Source organism: Atractosteus spatula, chromosome 6, assembly GCF_055471065.1.
Source record: "Atractosteus spatula isolate fAtrSpa1 chromosome 6, fAtrSpa1.hap1, whole genome shotgun sequence".
Classification (NCBI taxonomy): Eukaryota; Metazoa; Chordata; class Actinopteri; order Semionotiformes; family Lepisosteidae; genus Atractosteus; species Atractosteus spatula.
The window spans coordinates 37899699-37913855 of NC_142711.1; the positions used below are offsets into that span (position 1 = coordinate 37899699).

The following is a 14157-nucleotide window of genomic DNA, read 5'->3' on the forward strand; positions in this document are numbered from 1 at the left end:
CCCTAGACTATATGTCCTACTGTACCTTATTTCCCATTTCCCTGTCTATACATGTCATATATCCCAAACTGCAGTAATCTTACAATGTTCTTATGTGCAGAAATGAAGAAAGCTGTATGATTTTTGCTTAAGCATTTTCATCATTATAGCAATTCTCATTTGTAACTTCTTAAGCAGCAACAGTCTTTTTCCTACAGGTCTTCTGGCTTTTTTTTTACCTGGGCTTTTAGCAGCCTGTTTCCCACTGAGAAATTTCTGTTCTCTGTAGCCCCACGAGCCTGAAGGCCTCCAGGAGTATCAGTACTCTAGGATGGATTCTTAAAAGACATATCTTCCTTGTTGTCTCTGCTCCAGTTCTTGTAGAGCACACATTCAGTCCTACAGTGTTTTTTTTTACAGGTTTTAAATTTTCATCAAACAGTTGGAAATGATGAAAATTCACAAACTGTAACATGTATCACTTGAAGGTATTTAGATCACAGCACTCAGGTGGAATTAAAAAAGGAAGAGACCCGGGTGAACACTACACCCAGCAGCAGACATGGTACCAGTACAGGTGACAAATTTCCAGTTACTGTCAAGCTGTCACTGTAACAAATTCACCATTTATAAATTATCCTCAAGCAAATGCTATAGTTCAGCTCAGTTTTCTGTCAATAACTAATGGTACTTAATGAGCTCAACAATAAATCCAAACATTTTTGTGCATCTAGTTTGATCATTTTCAAATCTCTATGAAGCATTATATTTATTATTAAACTCAAAAACATTAACTGTTTGAACAATTTATAAGAAAGTAATAAAATCTAACTTTCTAACTTCTGCAACAGCAATAGCATTTGCAAGGGCACACAAACTTGTGACTAACAGTGAGTCCAAAGCAATCTTATCAGGCTGCCATGGATGATTTGCTTTAGAGCTTTTCAAAATTGTGATTAAAAAGCTGCTAATTCAGCCAAAAAAAAGTTCAATACTGCTTATAGCCTGGCACAGTTAGAACTGAGAACTGAACAGAACTGAGCTCAGCAGGAACACAGGTGTGGTTTTAGGAGGGTCTGGTACAGTATATGAACCTCTCTGAACCCCTGAAGTTTTAAGGCCTTTCCCTGATGAGCTCACCTTGTGTTCTCTTAAAGGGTAAACTCATTTACTGACTGTTTTACCTATCTTGGAAGCAGTCTCTCAAATGTACATGTAAAGTGCTATATAAACTGATGAAATGAAGAAAACCTGGTTTCTCCTGTAAAACTTACTCCATATTTGCACAAGTTCTGCTTATGTCATGAGTACCTTCCCTTTCCACTTCACAGAGATCTAATAAATGGAACACATCTCAAGCTGTGCCTGAAGACTGACCAGTAACCTTCATGGGCATACCAGATGGTCCTTCTCTCACAAAAGAACTGAATCTAGTCTTAAGAGGACTAAGTTAGCCCAGTGGGGTACCTCAGAAAACAGTAAAATAGACACTAGAAAACAAGTGAAAACTAAATGGATGCAGACGCCACATAAATACCTTTTAAACGTGTACAGAACAAAAACAATCCGCATATATTCCTCTTTCATTTGTCAAGTGTTCATCATGTGTCCACTTACAGGTATGGTTTTGGAACACACTGAGAAATGAGCATCTTATCTTGCCCCTCACTGGGGAACCCTACTTCAAAATCAGATAGCACTGTTTTGAAAATGGTGAGATTTCTCTTCTATTCACTCCTGCAGTCACTTTTCTAACAATGTTACCAGTACATAGACATACCTGTAGCTCTGTAATGTTAATAAGAACAGCCCTGAAAAGGGAATTGAGAGGTTTATTCTGTAAGCCCCCCCCCCCCCCCCCCTCCAACAAGTACATATGGCTAAAACAAAAATGCGAGAACAGGAAACTAGAACGCTTCATCTGTTTATGTTTTTGTAATAAAAAAGGGAACGCGCAACAATTCAGAAACACCTATAAGAAAGGTAATTAAAAAAACACATGTAACACAGCTCCGTAAAGGGAGTCAACCCAGAACAAAAGTCCCTGGGGTCATGACCCCAATCCTCAGTCTGTAGCCAGTCCAGTGGGCAGTGCCGCCACCTCCCATCAGGCTTGCGCTGTCTCCACGGAGAGGAGGGGTTTGGGCGTGTCCTGCACAGCCTCCCTCCACTGTGGGTGGAACTAGTCAGAGTCCGAATCGCTGCTCTCTTCTGTGGAAGAGCTGCTGGTGGCCTCTGATTGATCATCTTCATCTTCGTCGTCGTCGTCCTCATCGTCATCGTCATCCTCATCGTCTTCATTCTGAAACCGGGAGAGGAAGTGGTTAAGCACATGTGACTCACCCAGAACCACGCTGCTAAACAGGATTCCTAAGCCAGGAGGGCACCAATTTCATTTTTTAACAGAAATTATACAGTAAATTGTTGGTTATTGGTTCTTAATGAAACATTCTTAATCTAGGACTCATATGAGTTGTAAAAACTGGTGATTTTAAGTGTAACAATATGATGCTAGCTGATCTGAAATCCTGGACTTCTAATGGACCTCTTTACTTATGCACCAAGTCAAAGTTTCTAACATTATTATAAAATTATAAATGAAACCAGGGCTTTGGTACAGCTTGATCTAACTCATCTGTGCACCACGCAGACTTAGGACTTAGGACATGTGAGTTCTGTCCCATGTTGAAAACAGCAGGAGTGAGTCCTTTTCTCTTGGTGTTTGTTTCTAAGACTTCCTGTGGACTGGATTGTATTTGTAATGTACACAGCACATGACTGGCTAGTGTCACTTCCAGTTTCACAGAATGCTCTCATTTCCTAATCTCTCTGCTCCTGCCATATCAGTGACATCGACCTGTTATCCTTAACATTTCATCTGGGGCACGCTACATTAATTGAAATGACAAATGTTAAAAAGCTACAACACTGCGATTGAATAGCTGCTCTTAGGTTTTAAATCGATCTGTATCTTTAAGGGGTCATTTGGGAAAACAATTAAAGAAACTTTTAAACGAAACGTAAAGCCTGTAGCACTGATGTTATAGTTTTGACTTAGCTCAGTTTTATAAGTATTAATTTTTTACAGCAATGGATGTCTGATCACGACATACATACGACAACCCCTTTTAAAACCACTAGTAACATGCGACCATGTGATTTTAAGGATTTGATACAAAGAATGTAGAAGTGCTTTCTTCTGTCGCTTACTATGCTACAATCTGAAAGTGATTCTCAAGCCACAGCATCACCACTCTCTTACCTCCTCCTCATCTTCTTCGCTCTCTGAGCTGCCGGACGTTTCCTCCTCCTCTTCTGAGTCAGAGGAGTCCGTCTTCTCCTCTTCCTCCGAGTCTGAAGTTTCCTGGTGGAGACAGCCTTGGTTATCTCCCCCATGCTCTCACACGCAGACAAGTCACTGGCTATGGATTCAGACAGCTTACTTATATACAATTGTATCCTGGTGTACCTTCTAGAGAAGTGCACCATGTAAACACCACATAACAAATCAATTTTCCCCTCCAAGACTGATGTAAAAAGGGGGGTTTCTGGGACCCGGAAACAGTCTACACGTTCACAGAGTTATCTGTGCAGTGCAGGTGCAAACTGACGCTTTCCACCATTGCTTCATGCAAAACTCTTAATGCACTAAAAACTGTTTAAAGCACTTCCATGTCTTTGTCATCTGTGCCAAATTCTGCCTTATGAATTGGTCAGAAGAATTTGCAGATCTTTGGGTGGTGGAAACCAAATCTTGGTTCAGTATACTGCAGAAGCGATACATTTGCAAATCAAGAGATAAAGAATCAACATATAGGGGGTATTACTGTACGTATTTATACATGACACATTCAGAACACACTCTCATACATGCTCACATATTCCTCTTTCCCTTTGACTCTTATTCCATATTCCACAGAAAAGAAGTTCGACATTATGTGAAAATGGACGTGGCACATTTAAATTAAAAAATGTTTGATAAAAAAAGACGTTTATTACCATTGTGGGGTATCCCCACATTGGCTGTAAAAAGTGTTACCCTCTTTGTGGGCATATTTTCTCATGTTGTCCACACAATGCAGAGATGCAGGAATAAGAATAGGACCCACAATGCTCAGCAATGGTATTTTTATCTTGTAATGCTCAGGAGGCGTTAGCAGGGTGTACACTTCAACTTATAAAATAAATCCTGCATTTACATAGCACTTTTCAGCCCAAAGGATCCCAAAGGGCTTTAGATACACTGATGAGAAGCGTCCGTCTGAGTGACACGAGGCCGTCATTAAGCACCGAAAGTACCACTTCAGCGCAGACCTTCAAGCAGGCCAGACAGTCCGAGCCTAGAGGAGTATTCACCCAGTACGCCCGGGCAAACACACCAGCCTGTTCCTCTTTATTAGGTACACATAGTATAAAAGGGAATACTTAAATCACGTAAGACACGTAAAATAGATCAGACTGCTATTGTGCGAGAAACCTGCTCTCTCCAAAATTATGCAGGAACAAAGCTCACAGAATGCCCCCCACAGCCAGCGCTGGGGGAGAGCTGGAACCCCCCCTCACTCACCCACACACAAATTCCCAAGTCCCCCCCGGCGACGCGAGCGGGCGTTACCTGTGACCTGTACGCCAGCGCTCTCCTGCCCCCCCCGGCCCCCAGTCCTCTGGCACTGGCACCTACCGCCTTCCCCTTCCCCGGCACGCGCACCTTCGCCCCCGGGCCTCCCGCTTTGGATGAGCTGCGCCGTTTCTGCAGGGAAACCGAGGGAGGAGGGGGCAGAGTTAGAGGAGAGAACCTGGTCCCGGCGAGCCCCAGCCCTTCGGGTTAGCGGGGTGTTGTGACGCAAACAAGCCCGCAGGCTTGAGCATTCAAGTACCTTCATTACACTCTTTTGCATCAAAATAATTTTAAAAAGCTAATTGAACCACTCTATGCTTCCTGAAAGTCCAGCAGTATTTTAAAAGTCTGGGCAAAAGCAGGAACTGCTACCACACCTACAACTGTTTCATGGCTTCTTCTACAGGACGATCCATGTATTTCACTTGACATAATACGAACTTAAAGGGGAAACATCATTAAACAAATTAACACATGCTATAAATATAACTAACACTGCTAAATATTACCACAGAACAGATAAAACAGTACCCATGAGGTTTAAGACATTGCAGTACCTGTAGAACATGATTGTATTCATGTAAGACATCACCTAACAAAACCCTGAACATAACCCTGTTCAAAGATTTGATTCCAACAGCAAGAAACCAGAAATTCTTCAATTCACCAGCAGGTGTCGCTGTTCTTTAAAATATTACAAGGTAACCGCATTAAAAAACTAATGTTTCATTTTCCCAAAACACGTTTTTAAATTAGTTTAAACCTGCGTTTCAAATTAAACAACTTTCCTCAATTTTTATATAATAAATCTATTCAGAGTAGCATCCTGTGCAAAAATACACAAAGTAAAGCTATCAGGTTTAAGTCCCTCAGCTCTTTGTTTGATGACTTCGAAATACAGAAAACAAAGGTAAATATATTCACAGTGTAGCATCTTTCACAAGTGTTTAACCTCTTTTACAATTAGCAAAGCAAAATGTAAACCAATAGAACAAGTATGCATTCTGCAAGATCACAGCCTCTCTTGCATTGGAGTCATTTAGGACGCCAGATGAAACTAGTGATGGTGGTTCAACAGCAAGTTTGAGGAAGTATCTATATCTGTGTCACATGTGATCACTGGGCCGGAGCCTTTCCTGGTTTCTATGGTGGGAAACAGATGAGAAAGAATGCGACTCCCCTCCTGGACAGGATGCCGGTCCAGGGATTATCTCCCAGGATTGCTGGTCCCCATAGCTGGGTGGAACAACTGCGATACAGTACCTCACTGAAGGTACAACTGTACTGTCTACAGCAGACCTGAGCCCAGAGACCTACACACTATGTTACAAAGTTATGTCACTAAGCAAGAACTGGTTCAGTTTAATTAAAAACTTGGATGGAATTGACTGTTGCTCTCCAGAGTGAGGGATGAAATTTAATTTAGGCCACCTTTTCCAAAGGAAAATATATTTTGTACTACAGGTCATGGTCATCATTATTATGTTTACAATATTAATTTAAATGCATTTACAAATAGTAGATAATGCATTGTTCACGCCACCACAAGACATTATTCTATCATTTACCTTTGCTGTTTCCCCACATAACCTCTCGATCAATTTACCCAGCACTGTGTCACTGAGAAATGCAGGAAGAACCATGATGAAATTAAGAACAACACAATACTCGCAAACATGCTTGTGCACATATAAGAATAAAATGCACAGACGTGCAAACACTGTCAATGAATCAGTACTCACCGTGGAGGTGAACTCCTTATAAACCGCTCGTTCCTGAGGCGTGAGAGACTGAAACAGAGCAGAGCAAGACAGCAATTTAGAGGCAGTTGTTCCCTCCAAAGGTAGAGCAGCTCCAGAGGTGCACCCACACCACTGAAAACCAGCCCTTTGGGTGACTGTGACCAGGAAATTACATCATCAACAAAGAGAAATGATGCACCAATGAAAAAGTCTCATGAATGGCATCTCTGGGTTTCATTACTGCAGCTCATGAAATACCAGCCTCAAAAACACCCCACATTTTTCTAGTTTTTAAAATGAGAGGAATTCACATTGTTAAAATGGCATTATCAGAATAAATTGAGGTATTTTCGAAAAAAAATGGCAAACCCTGCAAAACACTACCCATAAGTAGCCGACTATTGTTTTCTGCTTCCTCCCTCATTCTCCCTGCTCCCCCTCTAACTCCATCTCTTTCTATTCTTGTATCTCCTCTTCCCTCTCCATTCCCACCATGTTCCTTCTTTTTTTCTCAAGTCTCTCCCCCTTTGACCCTCTTCCCCTGCTCCATTTCTTCCACCCCCCTTTACCTTGACCCAGGCCTCCAGTTCAGCCTTGTACTCCGCTTGCTGACTCTCCACCAGTTTCTTATACTTGTCTTTCTGGCTCTGGCTTAGCTTCTGCCAGCGCTTCCCAATCTCCACCATCCGCTCCTTGAGGCTGAAGTGGTTCAGCTCTCCATTGGTCAGGAGCTCCTGGGAGAACATCTGATACCCACTCCTGAGAGACAGGGAGGGAAAAACAGGAGTCAAAAGTGAAAAAGGTGCAGAAAGAGAGCCAGGACAAGAGAAGAAGAAGGGAAAAGTTGTGGAGTACAGAGAAACAAAGGAATGTTTAAATAAAATGCTGCAGAGTATCACAGATTATAACACAGCTGGACCTCTTCAGTCTTTGACATTCAGAAAGAAAACTAGAATTACTTCCATGATCTGTGTTACAATCCAGACAGTCTTACTGACTGATAATAATGACCCACAGTAAACCGTAAAGATGATAAACAGAACAGGGAAAACCTTTGCTGTCGATGGTGAACCAGCTTGTCTTTTTAAAGTTGTAACAGTGTATACTTGAGTGCCTTTGTGTGTGTGTGTACATTTCTGGAAATTCTCACTCACACAGGTGGTTTCTTGGGCTCTCCATCAAATTTCGGTTTTCTCTGGGCCTGAGCAGACTGTGGTGTCCTCATCTCCACCAGCTCTCTCTGCAGGGATGCGACACAGTTGTCAGACACACACACACAAGATGAAAACACTATTAAGAAACAAGCTATTCAACCTATCCTCTATGTCACACTGAACCAAGTAGGAACAGGAACCAAATAAAAATATGTCACTGTGTCATGGGGTGACGTAGACCCCCAACATACTGATATACCTCGTATCTCTTCTGGTCTTCAGCTGCCTTCTTAATCCAAGGGATCTTCTCCTTCTTCTCCATGGCTTTCCAGGTAGATTCCATGGCATTCTGTGCCTTCTTCCTGTCATTCTGCAGGAGGAACATGAACGCAAATTAGACTGCCACAGCACAGGACCTGGGATCTCTAACCAACTATAAGGTTTTTGAAAAACCCTGGGGGACACAGGGAACCGCAGATCCTGTGATGTATTTGAACAAAAATTTGATTTTCTAGCACATACCCACCAACCATCAGCAAAACTAGCACTCATTACAGCTCTGCATTTCTGTATTGTCCTAATTGTGGACTCATTAACACCAATGAGTCTCCCCACCAAAGCCACAAGTTTTACCATGAAAACACCCAACAAGCACATCTAATTTCCTTTCCAATTCCATGAGATTCCTTGCCCCGTTTGCACTTTCAGCCACAGAAATGAGTTGATGCTTAGGAGCCACTTCATGGACAAAGCTATTGGTCTAAAAGATGGATCAACACGGAGTGATCAATCGACATCCCCTCAGTATAACTGCACAGGAGAAGGCATGGTGGGAAGATCAGCATCAATGGATGTGCAGAGTCAATACAGACATGTGCATCTTGAAACTACAAGAAACATCTTTACACAAAGGGTTGTGGGAGTGTGGAACAAGCTACCCAGTCATGTTGGTGAAGCCAATATACTCTGGTTAAATAAATTGGTTGTATAAAGACTAAATTACACACCACTGTATTTCACTCCCACGCTCTCACCCTGTACTTGGCTAGATAGTCTCCGATGACACTCTGCTGCCACATCTCCTCGGCCGTCTTTGGCGTCTCTGGTAACCGCACCCTCTTCTTGCCATCATGTTTGTCCTTCACCAGGCTCTGTACCCGCTGGTCTGGCACATGGTCCGCCTCACGGTACCTCTCCTGGCACAGAACACACAGCATGCAGGTCAACTCCCTGGGAAGATCTGGAACTTTTCTTCACATTTATTATCTTATAATGCCAGGGCTGCTCACCAGAGACGTGGTGTCAATGTAACGAGAGGTGTGTTCCTGATAACTCAAAGATTTGCTTATCTATTACTGGTACTATCTGTAAAAGCTCCAATACACACAGCCACTTTAAAACACTTATATCAAGAAACAGAATAATGTGGTGGTCTCTAAAAGTGGACTGTGCAGACGCTCTAATCTTATCTTTGTCTTGCAGGAATGTTCAGTGGACGACATGCTCAGGCTGTGACCAATATCAGCCACAGGTTAGCTCAGTGGCCTCCACTCCCCTTCTAATCTTAATCCATGAGGACACCTTGCCTTGACATTTTGGACACTTTGAATTGCAGCTTTCGTTTCAGACATTATGGGTCAAAAGAGCTAAAAATGCAAAAGGGGTAGCACGGAAACAATTAGCAATTTTACAATCCTACTAGCTCTCATTAGCAAAGTGCTTTTAACCTGGAAATAAATATCATGACACATTTTACTAACGTATATTTCATAATGCGGAATTTCTTAATATTCTTCTTTTGTTCCTTAAAGCATTGAAAATTGATTCTGTGAGGTGTAAGTATACTACAATAAGAGTCAAAATTATCTGTATCAAATTGTCAAAAGCTTTGTTTAATCATGTTTAATAAAAAGTGCACATAGACTATTCTCTCACTCTCAAAAGGAAGTCTTAAAAACTTGTGATGGATTCAGAAGGAATCCAACATGTCACGTACCAGCTAACGCAGCTCATTGTGAAGTGTAAAGCACAATGACAATTTCTGCACTTAATTCTAACCCAATCATTCGCCAAGTGCCCTTGTTTGACAACAAAAGACATAATCTATGAAGTTCTATGCTCCAGGCTGTTGGTGTTGAACTAAACAGGTTAAATGAATTACACCAAACACCAAATCATAACAGAAACCATAAAAGACCAAATTATACGGCCAGCAGTCATATCACTCTGCAACTCACAACTGGCAACCCACTGAAGCTAAGCAGGTGTAAGCCTGGTCAGTACCTGGATAGGAGACCTCCTGGGAAAAACTAAGGTTGCTGCTGGAAGAGGTGTTAGTGAGGCCAGTAGGGGGCACTCACCCTGCAGCCCATGTGGGTCCTAATGCCCCAGTATAGTGACGGGGACACCATACTGTAAACAGGCGCTGTCCTTCGGATGAGACGTACAACCAAGGTCCTGAGGTCTGTGGTCATGAAAAATCAGTTTTTCGAAAAGAGTGGGGTTGTAACCCCGGCGTCCTGGCTAAATTTCCCATTGGCCCTTACCAATCATAGCCTCCAAATAATCCCCATCTATGAATTGGCTTCATTACTCTGCTCTCCTCCCCACTGATGTGTGGTGAACGTTCTGGCGCACTATGGCTGCCATCACATCATCCAGGTGGGGCTACATATTGGTGGTGGTGGTGGAGGGGAATCCCCATTACCTGTAAAGCGCTTTCAGTGGAGTGTCCAGAAAAGCGCTATATAAGTGTAAGCAATTATTATTATAAAATTCCTCTGGAACAAAAAATCACAACTATTTCAGTAAACAAGAGTAAGAACTAGACATTAATGGTTCTCTCCTTCTAACCTTTAGACCATATAAGTTAAAGGTAGAACAGAAGAATGACTATTAGACACAGATTAAGACTGATCTAATATTTCCAAAGCCACTGAAATACAGTAAACACTAAGTTTGACATTGGCAGTATCTCACCTTGCCTGAAGGGGATTTGGCCCGGTGAGGACTCCCGGCATTCCCCACCCCCAGTCGGCTCCCTCCCAACTTCTCCTCTGTGAGAACCCTGTCTCGCTCCTCTTCTGGCAGGCTCTGAAAACACAGCACTGTGAGCAGCTGGGACAACATGACTGCGCAGACACACACCACACTACAGCCAGCACTATGATCCACTGGGACAATACGACTGCGCAGACACACACCACACTACCCAGCACTTTGAGCAGCTGGGACAACATGACTGCGCAGACACACACCACACTACAGCCAGCACTGTGATCCACTGGGACAACACGACTGCGCAGACACACACCACACTACCCAGCACTTTGAGCAGCTGGGACAACATGACTGCGCAGACACACACCACACTACAGCCAGCACTGTGATCCGCTGGGACAACACGACTGCGCAGACACACACCACACTACCCAGCACTTTGAGCAGCTGGGACAACATGACTGGGCAGACACACACCACACTACAGCCAGCACTGTGATCCGCTGGGACAACACGACTGCGCAGACACACACCATACCCAGCACTGTGAGCAGCTGAGACAACACACAGTGAATACACTAACCAGGAAAATTTCCAATAATTTCTCCTCCAACATGACATTTACTGCACTTTTTCTATACCAAAATAAGCTTTTAAAATAAAAAAAATTGATTAAAAATTTTAAAACCTTGTTAATACATTTTCCACACCAATGCTGTTTCTTCTACTATTTACTCCTTTAAAGTTGTATAACACCTTCCTAAAAATTATCCATATTCTTTTAAGATAACCTGGTACTTAAACACAGTGCAATTGGTAAACAGATGAGGAAAACAGGTCTGCTTACACAGCACACATCACACATACAGTGCCTTGCGAAAGTATTCGGCCCCCTTGAACTTTTCAACCTTTTGCCACATTTCAGGCTTCAAACATAAAGATATAAATTTTTTATTTTATGTGAAGAATCACCAACAAGTGGGACACAATTGTGAAGTGGAACGAAATCTATTGGATTTTTGAAACTTTTTTAACTAATAAAAAAATGAAAAGTGGGGCGTGCAAAATTATTCGGCCCCCTTGCGTTAATACTTTGTAGAGCCACCTTTTGCTGCGATTACAGCTGCAAGTCGCTTGGGGTATGTCTCTATCAGTTTTGCACATCGAGAGACTGAAATTCTTGCCCATTCTTCCTTGCAAAACAGCTCGAGCTCAGTGAGGTTGGATGGAGAGCGTTTGTGAACAGCAGTTTTCAGCTCTTTCCACAGATTCTCGATTGGATTCAGGTCTGGACTTTGACTTGGCCATTCAAACACCTGGATACGTTTATTTGTGAACCATTCCTTTGTAGATTTTGCTGTATGTTTGGGATCATTGTCTTGTTGGAAGATAAATCTCCGTCCCAGTTTCAGGTCTTTTGCAGACTCCAACAGGTTTTCATCCAGAATGGTCCTGTATTTGGCTGCATCCATCTTCCCCTCAATTTTAACCATCTTCCCTGTCCCTGCTGAAGAAAAGCAGGCCCAAACCATGATGCTGCCACCACCATGTTTGACAGTGGGGATGGTGTGTTGAGGGTGATGAGCTGTGTTGCTTTTACGCCAAACATATCGTTTTGCATTGTGGCCAAAAAGTTCGATTTTGGTTTCATCTGACCAGAGCACCTTCTTCCACATGTTTGGGGTGTCTCCCAGGTGGCTTGTGGCAAACTTTAGACGAGACTTTTTATGGATATCTTTGAGAAATGGCTTTCTTCTTGCCACTCTTCCATAAAGGCCAGATTTGTGCAGTGTAAGACTGATTGTTGTCCTATGGACAGACTCTCCCACCTCAGCTGTAGTTCTCTGCAGTTCATCCAGAGTGATCATGGGCCTCTTGGCTGCATCTCTGATCAGTCTTCTCCTTGTCTGAGCTGAAAGTTTAGAGGGACGGCCAGGTCTTGGTAGATTTGCAGTGGTCTGATACTCCTTCCATTTCAAGATGATCGCTTGCACAGTGCTCCTTGGGATGTTTGAAGCTTGGGAAATCTTTTTGTATCCAAATCCGGCTTTAAACTTCTCCACAACAGTATTACGGACCTGCCTGGTGTGTTCCTTGGTCTTCATGATGCTCTCTGCGCTTTCAACAGAACCTTGAGACTATCACAGAGCAGGTGCATTTATACAGAGACTTGATTACACACAGGTGGATTCTATTTATCACCATCAGTCATTTAGGACAACATTGGATCATTCAGAGATCCTCACTGAACTTCTGGAGTGAGTTTGCTGCACTGAAAGTAAAGGGGCCGAATAATTTTGCACGCCCCACTTTTCATTTTTTTATTAGTTAAAAAAGTTTCAAAAATCCAATAGATTTCGTTCCACTTCACAATTGTGTCCCACTTGTTGGTGATTCTTCACATAAAATAAAAAATGTATATCTTTATGTTTGAAGCCTGAAATGTGGCAAAAGGTTGAAAAGTTCAAGGGGGCCGAATACTTTCGCAAGGCACTGTAGACCATGAATGTGAAACATCAAATGGCTTAACAACATACACACTGCAATTAACTAGAAAAGCATCCACCTTGCAGACCAGGGTTACACAACTCCAGTCCTGGAGTGCCTTTAGACCTTTAGTAGCTGAAGACCTGGGATAGGTGTTGAATTAGTCATGTTAAGCCAATAATTAAGTGAATTAGAGTATTAAGAGCTGATGTAGAACTGAAGATACTGCAGCCCTCCAGCTCTGGAGTTGTGTAGCCCAGCAGTGAAGATACCAGATACTATTGATACAAAAGCAGGGAACCCAGTGTGCCATCAGAAATCACACACCTCTAAAAACCTCTGAAGGTCGATCTCATACTGCTTCTTTTTCTGAAATGTAACAAAAGAACAACACAAGATTAACAAAATGAAAAGCAATATTTTTGTTGAGATAAACTGGAATCACCATTTTAACTGTCACTCACAGGGGCAGCTATGACACCTGTAATATATGTATTCCTGTTGCTGCCTCTTGAAATAACAGAAGATCTGTTCAGGACAGACCCATCAGAACAGGTCTACCTCCAGACCTGTTGATCTAGACTCTACAATCTTCTAGATCCCACTTCAAGAGCACCATGCCCGCAACCCCTGACCTGCTCGCAGCGCTTCTGGAACATGTCCTTCTCCCTCTGGCTCATTGTTTTCCACCGCTTGCTGCACAACACCATGCGCTCTGTGCTGGGAACGTCCTTCATGTTGACCATCAGCTCCGCGCAGTACAGGGAGTAGCCATTCCTGCAGGTGGCAGGTAGAATCATTCCTTCCTGCTTTCCGCCGAGACACACTGGCAGTGTGCAGTAACCGTGAAGGGCACATTGCCAGACAATATGGACAAAATCCTCAATTTTCTCTTTAAACATGAACCATGTTTTGGATTGCCATCCATTTTACCATGGAAGAAAGATATACATGAACTACAAAAGCAATTCACAAGAGACAAGCAATTCAGAAAGTAATACACTGTTTCAATACAACTTCTGAGCCCTGAGCCTCAAAACTCCCGTCTTGGAGTCTTGTTTTATCAAGTTATCTGAACCAGACACCTGACTGACTTCCACCTCAGGTCTGAAGAAGTTCATGACATAAGGAATCAGCAAACTGAGAAGGGAGGAATCGCAAAGTGTTTTTCAATTTA

At 42.7% G+C, this 14157-nt stretch overlaps 1 protein-coding gene across 5 annotated transcripts in view; it reads right to left on the bottom strand.

Annotated features, from left to right (window-relative positions):
* Positions 1 to 1791: 1791 nt before the first annotated feature.
* The window catches only part of ubtfl (upstream binding transcription factor, like), a 29060-nt gene continuing 16694 nt past the window's right edge, over positions 1792 to 14157 (bottom strand). For 3 of the 5 annotated variants that reach the window (XM_088918816.1, XM_088918815.1, XM_088918820.1), the window contains 11 exons: positions 13616 to 13757; positions 13308 to 13349; positions 10473 to 10586; positions 8528 to 8689; positions 7753 to 7863; positions 7494 to 7579; positions 6909 to 7098; positions 6340 to 6387; positions 4595 to 4729; positions 3242 to 3343; positions 1792 to 2281 (listed from right to left, as the gene is read on the bottom strand). In XM_088918816.1, the coding sequence (XP_088774942.1) occupies positions 2162 to 2281; positions 3242 to 3343; positions 4595 to 4729; positions 6340 to 6387; positions 6909 to 7098; positions 7494 to 7579; positions 7753 to 7863; positions 8528 to 8689; positions 10473 to 10586; positions 13308 to 13349; positions 13616 to 13757 (1252 nt within the window). In that variant the 3' untranslated portion in view covers positions 1792 to 2161. The remainder of the gene's footprint in view (positions 2282 to 3241; positions 3344 to 4594; positions 4730 to 6339; positions 6388 to 6908; positions 7099 to 7493; positions 7580 to 7752; positions 7864 to 8527; positions 8690 to 10472; positions 10587 to 13307; positions 13350 to 13615; positions 13758 to 14157) is intronic. The other 2 variants (XM_088918819.1, XM_088918817.1) reach the window with 1 other exon arrangement.